The following is a 14,992-nucleotide window of genomic DNA, read 5'->3' on the forward strand; positions in this document are numbered from 1 at the left end:
GGCACAAGGTTGGAAAGTGAGAGGAAAGTAAGCCAGTACCCCAGCAGATGGCAGGATAGCCTCTTAAAAATTACTTGAGCAGCTCGTTCGGCATTTCACAATGTGGGCGTCTCACATAGTTAGCTAACTCCTTCTCAAAGAGGGATGGTAAGGCCTGGAAGGGTAGACCATTTAGGAATACAGAGAAAAAAATATCATAGCCTGACCGATTAAAAATGGCCACTGAAATGACTCAGTTTACACCAGACTGATTGCAGAGAATGTATCCTCAATTGGTATTTTTAAGGAGATACGATTTTCGCTAGCTAAATCATTTTCTCTTATGGTACCTGACGAATGATAAACAGGACTAGAAATAAAATATTTCATAACACTTACCCATATACTGTAATGTACCGCACACAGTTCGAGTCCGTTCTCCAAAATTTAACCACTTTGCCAATCCAAAGTCTGTTATCTGGGTGTGGCCTGAAACAATAGAAAAATAAACTAGAATAGCACTTGATAGTGAGCATACCTCCACTAACAGTTTACTTTCATTTAGTCAATTCTTATCCAAAACCAAACTCAAAATTTTATCTATATACCTATAAAGTTGACTTTTTTTTTCTGGCTCTGACATTGAGATTAAAAGCTTGCTTTTTCTATGGGAAAAATTATTAAAACAAGCTTTTTAATATACTCAGTCATAGATATGTGAGCGACTACATGAAGGTTAACTAATTTTCATATTCCTTTGAAAAAAAAACCTTCTTTCATCAATTATTCAGTTTTTTATGTTTTCTTATTTTCTCTTTAATAATAAATATGAAATCTGCATGAATTAAAATATATTTAAGTGTATTTCATGACCGGGCAACATCAGGCAGCCTGCTAGTGTTTCTCAATTTTTAACAACAAATAAAACTAAACTATCAAAAATTCTAGTTCATTACTAAAATTTAAGTTTACTGGCTTTAATAATATGTAGCAGTACTGATAAATGTGGCCAAGCATAGTCTTATACAGGTTGGTGACTATAAAAATACTGGCTGTTGTTAGTTGATCTGCTACTTGTTACTGCTATTCTGCAGTTTGTGTTGTTATTTGTTGTGTAAACATGCACTAAGCAGTTGTATGTTTAATGTTGCACGTTTTTCGTTCATGCGAATAGCAGACTGTTTGGTTCATGTGAATAGCAGACTTATTTTTGGTTTATGCGAATAGCAGACTTTTTTTGGTTCATGCAAATAGCACTTTTTTTGGTTCATGCGAATAGCAGACTTTTTTTTAGTTCATGCGAATAGCAGACTTTTTTTGGTTCATGCGAATAGCAAACTGGTTTTTTGGTTCATGCAAATAGCAGACATTTTTGGTTCATGTGAGTAGCAGACTTAATTTAATCAATTCTTATCCAAAATCAAACTCAAAATTTATCTATATCTATAAAGTTGATTGAAATTATTATTCATCGGACTACTGTTCTCATCTTGAGTGTGATTTTCACAATGTTTCGGTCGATGTAACCTCCGACCTTCTTCAGATGTATCTTGTCGAACAGAAAACATTCCTGAGTTCGACAAGATACACCTAAAGAAGGTCGGAGGTTACATCGACTGAAATGTTGTAAAAATCACACTCAAGATGAAAACAGTAGTCCGATGAATAATACAAATAACCAATTCTCATCTCAAAAATTCAGAAACCTATAAAGTTGAGTTTTTTTCTTGCCCTGACATTGATGTTAAAAGCCTACTTTTTCTATTTAAAACTTATTAAAACAAACTTCTTAATATACTCAGTCATGGATATGTGAGCAATTACATGAAGATTAACTAATTTTCACATTCCTTTGAAAAATAAGCAGTAATATTAAATAAGAAAAGAATTGAAAATATCTAATTGTGATTTAGGCACATTCAAGAAATATGTCTTTATTTATTTGGTCGAATTAGGATAGCTGAGAAAGAACAAAATCTAAGAATTCTATCTGAAATACACATATCCCATGAGTAGGACAGGGCAATTAAAGCTGACCTTCTAGTCTTGAGGCAGACAGTTAAAGTTGGACGCGTGAGTGTTAATTAAATTTTTCTGCCTCTCTGAGAAAAGTTAACTTCTAAGCTCTAAACTAAGGAGATTGTGTTGTGGTTTCTTTAAGCTAAAAAATCTCATTTTGCAACCCTGCTGTTCACCCCCCCCAAAAAAAAAAATGAGCGTTATTTTAACCTCTAGGGGGGGGGGGACTCTCTAATAATTGCTTTTAAACTTGAGTGCACATCTCCCTTAGTCAGCTTCTGGGTGGTCAAATGGTGACCACTAACACAGGCTAGAATCTGAAATTTTTGGTCATGGAAAGAGTCCAAGAGACGGGAAGCATAGACAGTTAGAGCCACTTATGGACAGGACTCAGATAGTTGGATTTTTTTCCTGATGATTGGCAGTCAGTTGGATAGGCATGCCCCCCTGAGCAGCTCTTTGAGCAAGGTGGGTTCTTTGGAGTAAAAGATGTTGATTGGACTTATATATCCACTAGCATGGATATCCAGCGTTGCCAGGGTCAACATGAAGTTCGGTTTGGCGACACCTGCTATACTAAGAATATTGAGCAGTTTTTCATTATGTATGTCAACTCTATCGTTACCCCCAACAAAAATTTCAAAAATAAAAGAACGAATGAAAACACGAAAATGTAACCGCCCCCCCCCCTCCAAAGAAGATATTTCGGTAGAAGGGATACGAAGAGAAGCTATTCTCTGGATATTGAGCACCTTTTTATGACTATATTCCAGCTTAAGCGAATTTCTTTTATGCTACCTCAGTCTAGGAAGATTTGTCTTTATGGTCTGTTCCTTATGTTAAGAATAAGTAGGTTTGAAAATACTTTTAAAGATCATGTCAAGCTAAATATGCATGTATTTTTTCAAACATAAAAACACGTTTATGTGTGTATGGGGGGGGGATGATTTATAAATTTTAGTTTTACTAATAATAGTTATCGTACTTGACTCACTGTCTTGGTTTCAATCTCAGCTCTAGTATTTTTTATTTGACTCGCCTTGTGACACTCTGTGACCTTCTGACTCTCCGAGACAATTTGAAAAAAAAAATGGAGAAAGACAGACAGACATAGTGAGTTTTATAAATGAGATTAACAAAACAAAAAAATTCAACTCACCATCAAAATCAAATAAAATATTTTCCATCTAAAAAAAGAAGAAAAAAAAAATCATATAAATGTTAAATATTAAGGTGGGTATGTTGCTAGTAGATATAAGCCGAGATAGATTGGCAGTTATGTTGGGAAACGGGAAGTATTTTGGACATATGTCACTAGGATTATGACGCATCAAAATTGAGAGAAAAGAAAATCTATATTTATTAGTTTGGTTGTTTCGTTTTATGGTATATCAACCCTTTTCAAGTTATTAAATGCCGAATCCAGTAATTTTTTGAAAAAATTTTATTCTTCAAGTTCTTTATATCTTCAAATATCTATCCATGGTGTTTGTGTTGATTTTATTTTAGAAGTAAAATGTTTTGTTTTTTGACTTTATAATTGAATATAATTGAATTCTGCAAAGAGAAAGGAAAAAAACAATAAAATCAATGTTTGGCGCATTTTTGGTCAGGAATCCAATATCTTCAAATAGCCTGATTTGCTAGCATGAGACGCTCTAACAGGTATTACCACTTTGGACCAAAATGGACCCGAGAGCAATGATAACTAGGGCTATGACAACAGCATATTCTTTTCATTATTTTGACTCAAGTATATATCCGACACAGTTAATCAACCGAGAACCACATCACTCTATATAAAAGCATATAAGATATCAGATACACACTCAAGAGGTAAAACAATGAAAAGAATATGCTGTTGTCATAGCCCTAATGATAACTAAGGGCTAACTCTACATTTCCCACTACCCTCAAATGAGGTGTCACCATTGGATGTCTTTTAAGGTCATACTCAGGACCAAATCAATATTTTATTTAGAAAGCGAAATATTGATTCTTCTATAAATAGGACACTGGGTACATATGATATATTTTAGAAATTAAAAGACTATGCATTCAAGATAAAACTTATGCATTATGATAAAGAGTAAAACTCTTCACACAAAGAGTTACATTGCACTTTTGGTAATAAGTAAGTGGTCACTATTGCAAGACTCATTTATATAAGTTCACACATCATCAAACAAATAGAATTTTAGCAAATTTCACAAGAATTTTTAAGAAGGTTCCAACAGATTAATTTTATCCTTTCTTCAGAGTAATAATGCAGTAAGCAGTACTATTATGTATAATAGATTTTAAAAATAAATTATTTGGTGTCATATTTATAGGACAGTCTGACCTAATGGGTTAAACAAATACCAAAATTTTTCTCTTTAGAAAAGCATGATATCCATTGATTTTGGATTTTTCTTCCTGTTCCTTGTTTCCTTAACACTACCAACATGCAGAAATTTAAATGTAATGTGAACAAACACCTTGCTGCCCAACTCCCAACCCATATTGCTTCACTATAAATCTCCCTCCTATCACAGTAACCCCCTTATGCTTCATTAGCAATATACCATCGTCCGAGCTGAAGAAAAGTTGATAAAAATTTTTATTAAAACATATATTTTTCTTTTTACTTACTTTCATGTCTCTGTAAATAACTCCAGATTTATGTAGATAATCTAAAAAAAAAAAAAAAATAATATAATTTAATAAACATTCGTCTTTGAAATTGGAAATAGATTTCTTGTGACAATAAAAATGTAAATGGAACATAATCTTTCTCTCTCATATATATATATGTATATATGTATATATATTGTCATCCACATACAGTACTGTTTCGTTGTATCACAATTCATCAGTGCGGCTAGACAAACACCTTTCCCCAGCCGTGAATTGAACCTACAACCGTCGCATTGACAGTCGGCAGCTCTCACCATTCGGCTACGAATCAGTGCTGTAAATATTTCTCATATATATATATATATATATATATATATATATATATATATATATATATATATATATGTGTGTGTATGTATATACACACACACACACTAGTATAAAAATATACTTAAGGAAAACAAGGTACTCAGAAACGTCTGTGTCTTATTCTAGAGGGAAATCATCAGGCAATTAGCCAGATGATCTCTCCCAGGAATGAAACACAAACGTTTCTGTGCAGCTTATTTCCAATAATTATATTAAGCCTTACTCATACATTGCACACTGGTGAAGTAGTTAAGAAATAAAAAATACATGTGTAATATATTATTTTCTAATATATATATATATATATATATATATATATATATATATATATATATATATATATATATAAAATATATATTAGTGATGGGACTATTTCAATATTTTTCCCCTGATTCTGATACAATTACCAATTCCGATTCTTTATAAATCTCTAAATATTTAACTATAAAGTTATTATTTTTTTTTTTCGATTACCATAAAAACACATGTTAAATATGTATGTATTCTTTCAGACATAAAAACACATTTATGTGTGTGTGTATGGGGGGGATGATTTATAAATTTTAGTTTTACTAATAACTTAAAATCAATAAATATTTATTATTTTATGATTACTACCAACTATGGAAGATTTTGTTTTAAACCAAATCAAATAAAAAAAAAAAAGATAACTAAAAGAATCTTTTTTGGCGTCAGAAAGTAGATACAATTTTTCCAATTACAATACCTGCAAAAGTTCTGATTTTTCTGATCTCCGACTCTGATTAATCGTCCCAACACTAATATATACAGATGTATACATTCCTAATTTGTATAGTTATGAAAAAACAACCATTATATTCCTAAATAAACACCAATTTTGCTTGATAAAAAATCTTGTTTATGTCAGAAAATTTATAACTGCTCTGGCATCACATTAGTAACTTTGGAATATGTAAAATACATTAAGATTAACTACACACCAATATATATATATATATATATATATACATACATGTCTGTTTATTATACAAACATTATGTGCATACATGTTTCACAATGTGTGTGTGTGTGTGTACACACAGGGTGGAACGATAAAAATGTTGCCCTAGAAAAGGTGACATGATTCCATTTCCGTTTGATGAAAACCAGTTTTCTTTTCTTTTGTTGCAGACCATCTCCTAGTTGGCCAGTTGTGTACAAATCCCAAGAGTGATAGGAGCCTTCTATCATGGCTGAAAGCGACATAATGTTCAACGAACAAGATCGGAGATGCGCCCCTGTATAACTCATGCTCTCTGACGATTCAAGTTATAACAAGACCATTGCCAGCATCCTCAAAATGCATTGCTGGATTGCCATGATGTCCCCAGGGATGTTCCCAAGGTGATGAAAACAAAGTTTCCTTTAGGGTGAAAATTTTATAGTTCCACCCTGTTTGTATATATATATATATATATATATATATATATATATTCATGGATTTTAAATGTCTGAGAGAGTGGCACTTGTCTGACAAGACGTTGCAATCGTCATATATATATATATATATATACTTGTTTATTGTTATATAAACATGCTCACATCCCGCTGCTACAAATAGCCACTTGTTTCAATCAAACAACAGATATCATCAGGCAGCGACTTGACTATTCAGATTGAACTTCTGAATAGTCAAGTCGCTGCCTGATGATATCTGTTGTTTGATTGAAACAAGTGGCTATTTGTAGCAGCGGGATGTGAGCATGTTTATATAACAATAAACAAGTATTATCAGCTCTTTTTATTGAGCACTATCTAACAACCTCGTTGAATTCATTAGTCCATTACTTTTGAATATAAAAAAACCCGCGTATATATATATATATATATATATATATATATATATATATATTAGTGCAAAATTTTGTTGAAATTCAAAGACGTACATTTTTTCTTTTATATAACTCTTGTTTATTTCATCTTGGATCTCTTCATTACAGCCGTTTAATTAATGGGATGACAATTCGATGATTTTATATTTTCATAGAAATTTTCTTTCTCATCAACTCATCAGATGCGATTTCAATCTAATGTTAACAAAAAGTTAATTTTGTACATGATGTGTTCATTTGGAAAAAAGGAATTCCATCCTTACATTGGTACAGGTCGGTCATCTTGGGTACCATGCAAACCAAAATTCTTGTTTTAAACCTTATTTTCGTATTGTTTATTTTTTTTTTTAGTCCTAATTTCCATTTTTTTCTATTATTATTATTATTCTTTCCTATGTTTTTATAATTTTTATTACTATATCTATGTGTATTTATTCTAATATTCATTTTGTTTGGTTTCGAATTACTATTGATTTTTGCAGTGATGGGACAGAGGTTTGTGTGTGTGTATATATATATATACATATATATACACACACACACACAAGAGGAAAAATATCAACAACACAAAAATATATACTAGCACATATACATTTAATTATCAGTTCAATAACAAAGATACATCAATGGGAGTAGGGGTTATCAAAGCTATAAGATGGAAACCAGTGTGTTAAAGTGATTATGCTGTACATCCAACACATGCTGCATTTTTGTCATCCAGGAACCTCAACAGTGAAGGGGTGAGATTTTGCTGCTTGTGAGTATGTATATCAAGGGAGCATAAGTGCTATAAGTTTATCAGACCACGTTCCATTAAAGTACTTGTAAAAGAGGGGCAAGGATGCAACATTGCGGTGATGGGACAGAGGTTTGAGCTTAGCTGATAATGCGGGATCTCTTAGATTTGAGACTCTTTTTTTGATCCGTTTCTAACGAGTGAAAAAGAAGTAGAAAAAGAAAAGGATAAAAATGAATGTGCAGAAGATGATAGAACTTACTTATTACAACTCCTAGTTCAGCTATCTGGTACCTGACTAGAGTTTCCGGGAAATGTCCGTGATAACTCCACAATGTAAACATGTCACCATAGGGGACAAAGGTAAGTACTGTAAATATGAAAGTAAAAATAGAGATAGATAAAGATAAGAAATGTTGAAAAATTTGATATTCCAAGCAATATTTTTAATGTTATAAAATGCGAGTACCATGCAAAACAAAAAATAAAACAATATGGAATTTACATTTTAAAACAAGATAGAGAAGTGGGGTTAGGGTTAGGGTTAGGGTTAGTGGGGAATTTATATGGTACAGGTAGAGAGATACAAAAAAAACTTACATGATACAAGAAGTGAGAGACAGTGAAAAATATTATATAATATGGAATGGAAAAGGGAGAGAGAAGTTACGTCATACATTGAGAGTGAGAAAAAAGAGAGAATATTAAGTAGGAGAGAGAAAGAGGGGTTCAAAAGTTACATTGTACAAAGAGAAAGCAAAAAAAAAAAAGAAAGTTAAGCAGAAAAGAAAAAAAGAGAAGCAGGAAAGAAAAAGAGAAGCAGGAAAGAAAAAGAGAAGCAGGAAAGAAAAAAAGAAACAGGAAAGAAAAAAAGAAGCAGGAAAGAAAAAGAGAAAGAGGTTAAGCAGGAGAGAGAGAGAGGGGTTAAGCAGGAAAAAAAAGAGAGAGAGAATAAGCAGGAAAGAAAAAGAGAGAGAGGTTAAGCAGGAAATAAAGAGAGAGAGAGAGAGAGAGAGGTTAAGCAGGAAAGAAAAGAGAGAGAGGTTAAGCAGGAAAGAAAAAAGAGAGAGAGAGAGGTTAAGCAGGAAAGAAAAAGAGAGGTTAAGCAGGAAAGAAAAAGAGAAGCATGAAAGAAAGAGAGAGAAGTGAGAGAGAGAGAGAGAGAGAATGAAGTTAAGCAAGAAAGAAGAGAGAGAGAGAGAGACATTAGGTTGAACGAGAGAGCACGAAAAAGAAAAGGAAAGAAGTTAAAAGAGGAAAGAGATGGATGTTTTAAAAAGTTTAAAGAAAAAACTGTAAAAGTTTAAAGATACAATTAAAAAGTTCATTCTTTTACACACAATGTTTTCACATAACGAAAATGAAATAAACTTACCTATATACAAATGACTTCTAGATTGCCAGAATTCCAGAACTTTGACAATAAATGGATGATGACCCAACATGGACTAAAGAAAAGAATACAAAATAATTAAATTGTGTAGATCAAACATATAATATATATATATATATATATATATATATATATATATATATATATATATACACTAGACTACCCATGACCTGGTGGGTCAGTATATTATATTAGTTATGGAATTAATGTATGAGCGCAACACTTGTGACATAAAGAAAATAGTTTTTTGTGACATAACAGAAACATTTCTATGAAAGTATATTCAAATGAAAAATCACGGATAGATCACTCAATCATGAAAAAAAAAAAAATCCTCCCTATTCATGTAAAGTTACCTATTTTTCTGAATAATCGCTCAAAAATCGAAAATTAAACATGATTAAGTTATAGAAACTTAGAATCTAAAAATAAAATAATTAATAAAACCTGAAGCAAAAAAATAAAACCTAAATAAATAAAATAAAATAAAACTTATATTGAAACAGATTAGTAAATGTGTCAACAAATTCACCGTTCTCACACAACTATTTTGTATCAAGAAATGTAAACAGAAAATAAAAAAGAAGGAAGGAAGGAAAGAAAAGGGATGGATAGAGAGTAGTAGTAGTAGTCTTGGCTTTACTACAATTGTTCTTATGGTTGTCAACGGGTTAAATTTGTTTAGTTGTAAGAAAATAGAGACAGTATAAGTTGTAATAAAGAATAGTTGCAAAACACCCCCACTCTTCCCATGTTAAATAATAATTTCGAAATAATAACGTTAATATTTCAGTACGCAGGTCACAATCTGCAAAAGAAGCGATTTGTGCTTATTTGTTTACATTGTTATGGGTTAATGTTTATGGGCGCATGCACAACCGGATGTCGTAAACCAGAAAGTGGGTTACATCACTTGTTACAAGGTCATTTGAGTTTTATAATTTTCTATATATATATATATATATATATATATATATATATATATATATATATATATATATATATATATACACACACAGGGTGTACTGATAAAAATGTTGCCCTAAAGGAAACAACACTACAGTTTTATTTTAAAACCTTTATTGAAAAAAATCAATTTAGCTAACTTGATTATGTAGTAGAGCTGACATCTATTCAATGTAGCTGCCTTCAGCCTCAATCACCGCCTCAATACGGGTCTGGAACTGGGAGCATGCCTTTTCCACAAGCACGGGTTGGAGCTTGGCAAATACTTGACAGACGACAGCGATCAGGCTGGCTTTGGTCTTGTGGGAGGTCATGTTGGTGATGTTCTCAATGTATAACCAAACAAAGTAGTCCAACAGGTTAAGGTCGGGGGAGGAGGGGACCAGTGAGAGAAGTGTACAAAGTCGTAGCACTGCTTCTGAAGCCAAACCTAGGTCTCTTTGGACTTGTGAACTAATGCAGAGTCCTGCTGCCACACCCAGGGTCTGCCAGTGGCCACTTGATTGCACCAGCAGATCAGCACACTCTTTAGCATATCCAGGTACACTTTGGTGTTGCCTTTCAAGCCGACTACCTCTACCATGTGAGGTGGCATGATGTGGCCCTCACTTGAAACCACACTTAAGACCCAAAGGCCATAACCCTGGCTGGAAACTTTGTTTTCATCACCCTGGGCACGTCACTATTATTCGTGGCAATTCAGCAATGCATTTTGAGGGTGCTGGCAATGGTCCTGTTGTCATAACTTGGATCATCAGAGAATATGAGTGGTACAGCATCTCCAATCTCGCTCGTTGAACATTGTGTCACTCAGACATGATAGAAGGCTCCTATTGCTCTTGGGATTTGTACACAACTGGCCAACTAGAAGCTGGTCTGCAAAAAAAAACAGTTTTCAGCCAACTGGAAATTGAATCATGCCATCTTTCCTAGGGTGATAATTTTATCATTCCACCCTGTATATATGTATATGAGGTACCTTTAATAAGTTTCCAAACATTTTTTGTACATGCATTTAAAATTGTCGTAAACTCTTGAAAATTCACTATGTTATTGCTATACATCTTATGAGATGACTGACCAATTTTTATGATTTCAGGTTCAAACGGACAGTTAAAGCTGGAATTGGAATACACCCTACTAAAACTTGATTGTCACAGCTGGTGAATTTCAAAAATGCAATCTGGAGAGGAGGACAATTTAGAAGAAGGATATGCAATAAAATTCTGTTATTACACTTGGAAAAAAATGCCACAGAAATGTATGGAATACTTCACACTGCTTTTGGACTATCTTGCATGAATCAAGCATCAGTTTTTGAGTGGCATAAGAGATTCAAGGACGGCAAGGAGTCTGTGATGGATGATGAGAGGTGTGAGAGGAGTAAGGAAGTCAGAACACGAGAGTTGATTGGCCAAATAAAGAATTTCATGGATAAGGACCGTCGTGTGTCTATAGAGACAATAAGTGCACAGTTTGATGTCAGTGTGGGAAAAGTACACACAATTATTCGTGAGGAACTGAAGATGGGGAAGATTTGCGCAAAGTTTGTCCCAAGGGTTCCACATCCTTGTCAACGACTATTTGACCAAGATGGGTATCAAGACAGTTCCTTACCCTTCCTATAGTCTAGAACTTGCTCCTTGTGACTTTCGGTTATTTCCTAAGCTCAAGGAAAACCTTAGAGGCTGTCGTTATAAGATAATTGAGGAGATGAAAGAGGCTGTGACGAGGGTCATTGACATGCTCACACAAGAGGATTTCATCGAGGCCTTCCAGAAGTTGTTGGAATGGTACAACGAGTGCATTGCAGCTGGAGGAGCTTACTTTGGAGAGGACTAAAGTTTCCTTCTTAATAGAGATTTGTTGCCTTTCTCCTTCTCCTCTAACAGATAGTGTCTGACAAATATATTTAATATATTTACCCCCCTCCCATTCCCGGAAATCAGAAATGTTTATATATTTTTTCTAAGCTTATTTTTACCGGAAATTAGAGAAATATGGGAAATGGCACTAACCCTATTCAGATTTAACCAACTTCCTCCAAAGGAGAAAGTTTCATGGCAGTATGAAATTCACAAGCGGTCCCCAGTTGCATGTGTATCCCCATTAGGGGAGATGATGACATTATCTTATATACAGCGTCTGGTATTCTCAAATAGTCACCCATCTGGTACTGACTAGGCCCAACATTGCTTAACTTTGGTGATCTAATGAGAACCGGTGTGTCAACGTGGTTATGCCATACAGAAATTAGAGACAACCATTTTCTTTTTTATCTTCCTGAATTATTTATCTTGATCCGCACACTATTAACAGTTAATTATCATGGCATCACTTGTCTGTGGAGTACAATAGACTTATATTACTGGTTTTGATCGGACTATTGTTCTCATCTTGAGTGTTATTTGCGCAACGTTTCAGTCGGTGTAGCCTTCACCCTTCATCAGGCATGTTGGTCATTATCTTAGAAAAGAACAGAGAAAAGTTAATGGCTCCATAGATGGTTTTGTATTCTTGGAGTTGTTTTTGCTTTTTGGCCATGATTTCGTATGCGTGCTTTTTCAAGATAACGACCAATATGCTTGACGAAGGCCAAAGGCTACACCGACTGAAATGTTGCACAAATAACACTCAAGATGAGAATAATAGTCCGATCAAAACAAGTAATATAAGCAATCAACCCTCATCATAAAAATTCAGAACTTGTAAATTTTTTTAACGTTTTTCTTTAAATATTCTTTTACTGCCATTCATTTTCTAGCTAATCTCTCCCAGTGATCTTAGTTGGAGGAGGAGGAGATCTTTCTAACACCCCCCCCCTCTAGTTTTCTCTTCATTTTAATTTGCATGCAGATGTTGGAACCCTAGTAGATAGCGCTAGCCCAGTAAAGTCAAGATGGTCACAGCAGCATCAATCAAGACTCAACATTACCTGAATTGTAGCTTCATCTTTACATTGCTGCACCGCATTCTCAAGAATAATTTGGTTTTTCTCTAGCACCTGCAGGTGAAAAAATGGTAAACATAAAACAAAAAAAGCCAAAAAAAAAACAAAAAAAAAAAAAAACAGAAAAGGAGTTAACTCCCTTTGATCGTAGTTCTATCACAAACAGTAAAGCATAAATGTTGTAAATATTCTGAATAAAATGTTTGACAATTTGCATAAGTGAGTTTATTATAATTTATGTTGCTTTACTTAAGAGGAGAGGTTCTATATAAACTCTTACAAAAGAACTTTCAAAAGAAGGAACTCCCAAATATTAGAGGAAGTTAATTTTGATGGAAAAAAAAAAGAAAAAAAAAGAAGCGCACTTCACCTCTGCTAAACTGATTTTCTTAAACAAGGAAAACACCTTTTAGAACAGCCATTTTTTTTTTTTAAATCACACAAAAAACGACTAAGTATCTCAGATATTCCAACTGAGATCTTTTTAAAATTCTAACCATCACTTTAAGTGCAATTGTTCGAATCTCTCTTGCACTTGGTACATAGAGATCTTCCTAAGATTCCAGTTTCTTTTCATGTCATACATAAAACCTTGGTATTTTGTTATCTTTTCCCTATCAGCTCTGTTTAGCCCATCATCATTGGGAACCCTAACTTCTACCAAGGTTGCTTCTTTCTCCTTGTTCCATATCACTATGTCAGGTTTTAAGGTCCAGTTTTCTAGATACGTAGCTGTAGAAATTGCAGTCATAATGGATGGTGTATGACTTATTTCCAACTGTTCTTTCTGGTAAACATGTTATCAGATTTGCTGCTGCATTCAATATTCAATTTTTTACAGATTGTCCAGTGGAGATATTTACACACTCCATTGTGTTGGGTTGTATAGTAGCCATCTCCCAGCAAAACCTTACAGTTGAATGTTTAGTGGCTCACCATGAAACTTTCTATGTGATTTTTTTTTTTTTTATCAGATTTTAGAATTTTTCATATGTGCACCAATATAGCGCAAAAGAATGATGATGATATAGTACCACGTTTTTTTTTTTTCCATTCAATTTATTCAGACACTATGAAATACTTTTGAACTAAAAATGGTAAAATATTCTAATTTTGTTCACTCTCAGTGTCTATTCAAAGTTAGGTCTTTTTTACAAGACCTAACTATATTGAAAAAAAAGGAGGGGCAGTCATATTTTTAGGTGTTGGCAAGTGGAGCTAGTATCAGAGATGTAAGTTGAGTCTTTGGGAAAGTGTTGTGGTAGTGAAACCGTTGTAATAATTAGGTTTATTATTATTGTTGGAGGTATGTACATTATAATAAATATATATATATATATATATATATATATATATATATATATATATATATATATATATATATATATATATATTAGTGAAGGGACGATTCCAATATTTTTCCCAGATTCCGAGACAATTACCGATTCTGTACTAAATTACCAATTCCGATTTTTTATAAATCTCTAAATATTTTTACTATAAAAGTGTTATTTTGTCCCAATTACTGTAAAAACACATCTTAAATGTGCATCTATTTTCTCAAACGTAAAAACACACTTGTGAGGGTATAATCTAAAGATTTTAGTTTTACTGGATGTTTAAATCAATGCAATTTACTTTTTTATTATTGCTACAAGCAGTGGAAGATTTTTCTTAAACCAAAATCAAATAAAGATAATTAATGAAATCGGTTTTAACATCGGAAAATAGACTCAAATTTTTCCGATTCCAATACCCCCAAAAAGTTCTGATTCCGATTCATCATCCCAACACTAATATATATATATATATATATATATATATATATATATATATATATATATATATATATATATATATATATCTGTATATATATATATATATTAAAATTGTCATTTGGATATCAAATTACTGTCCATCAGATAATGTAATTATTTAATAAATGGCTGCCAGTATTAAATCACAAAAGTTAATTGATGACGACCTTAGTCAGTACTAAATTGTATTATGTTAACTTTGATCAAAATCGCTTGTTACTCCATTCATCGGATTATTTAAATTATCAATACTTAACGAAGACATTCCAACACAAAACCTATCTAAGAACA

General features: G+C 32.9%; 1 protein-coding gene across 1 annotated transcript in view; it reads right to left on the bottom strand.

Annotated features, from left to right (window-relative positions):
- Positions 1-14,992, bottom strand: part of LOC145261160 (ribosomal protein S6 kinase-related protein-like) — a 98,855-nt gene that overhangs the window by 20,951 nt on the left and 62,912 nt on the right. Inside the window, exons 4-9 of the mRNA XM_080119482.1 lie at positions 12,870-12,938; positions 8,951-9,023; positions 7,838-7,945; positions 4,633-4,673; positions 3,158-3,185; positions 379-468 (exon numbers count right to left, since the gene is read on the bottom strand). Coding sequence (XP_079975608.1) covers positions 379-468; positions 3,158-3,185; positions 4,633-4,673; positions 7,838-7,945; positions 8,951-9,023; positions 12,870-12,938 — 409 coding nt within the window. The remainder of the gene's footprint in view (positions 1-378; positions 469-3,157; positions 3,186-4,632; positions 4,674-7,837; positions 7,946-8,950; positions 9,024-12,869; positions 12,939-14,992) is intronic.

The sequence above is a fragment of the Euprymna scolopes genome, chromosome 37 (assembly GCF_053919585.1).
Source record: "Euprymna scolopes isolate OS-2025 chromosome 37, ASM5391958v1, whole genome shotgun sequence".
Classification (NCBI taxonomy): Eukaryota; Metazoa; Mollusca; class Cephalopoda; order Sepiida; family Sepiolidae; genus Euprymna; species Euprymna scolopes.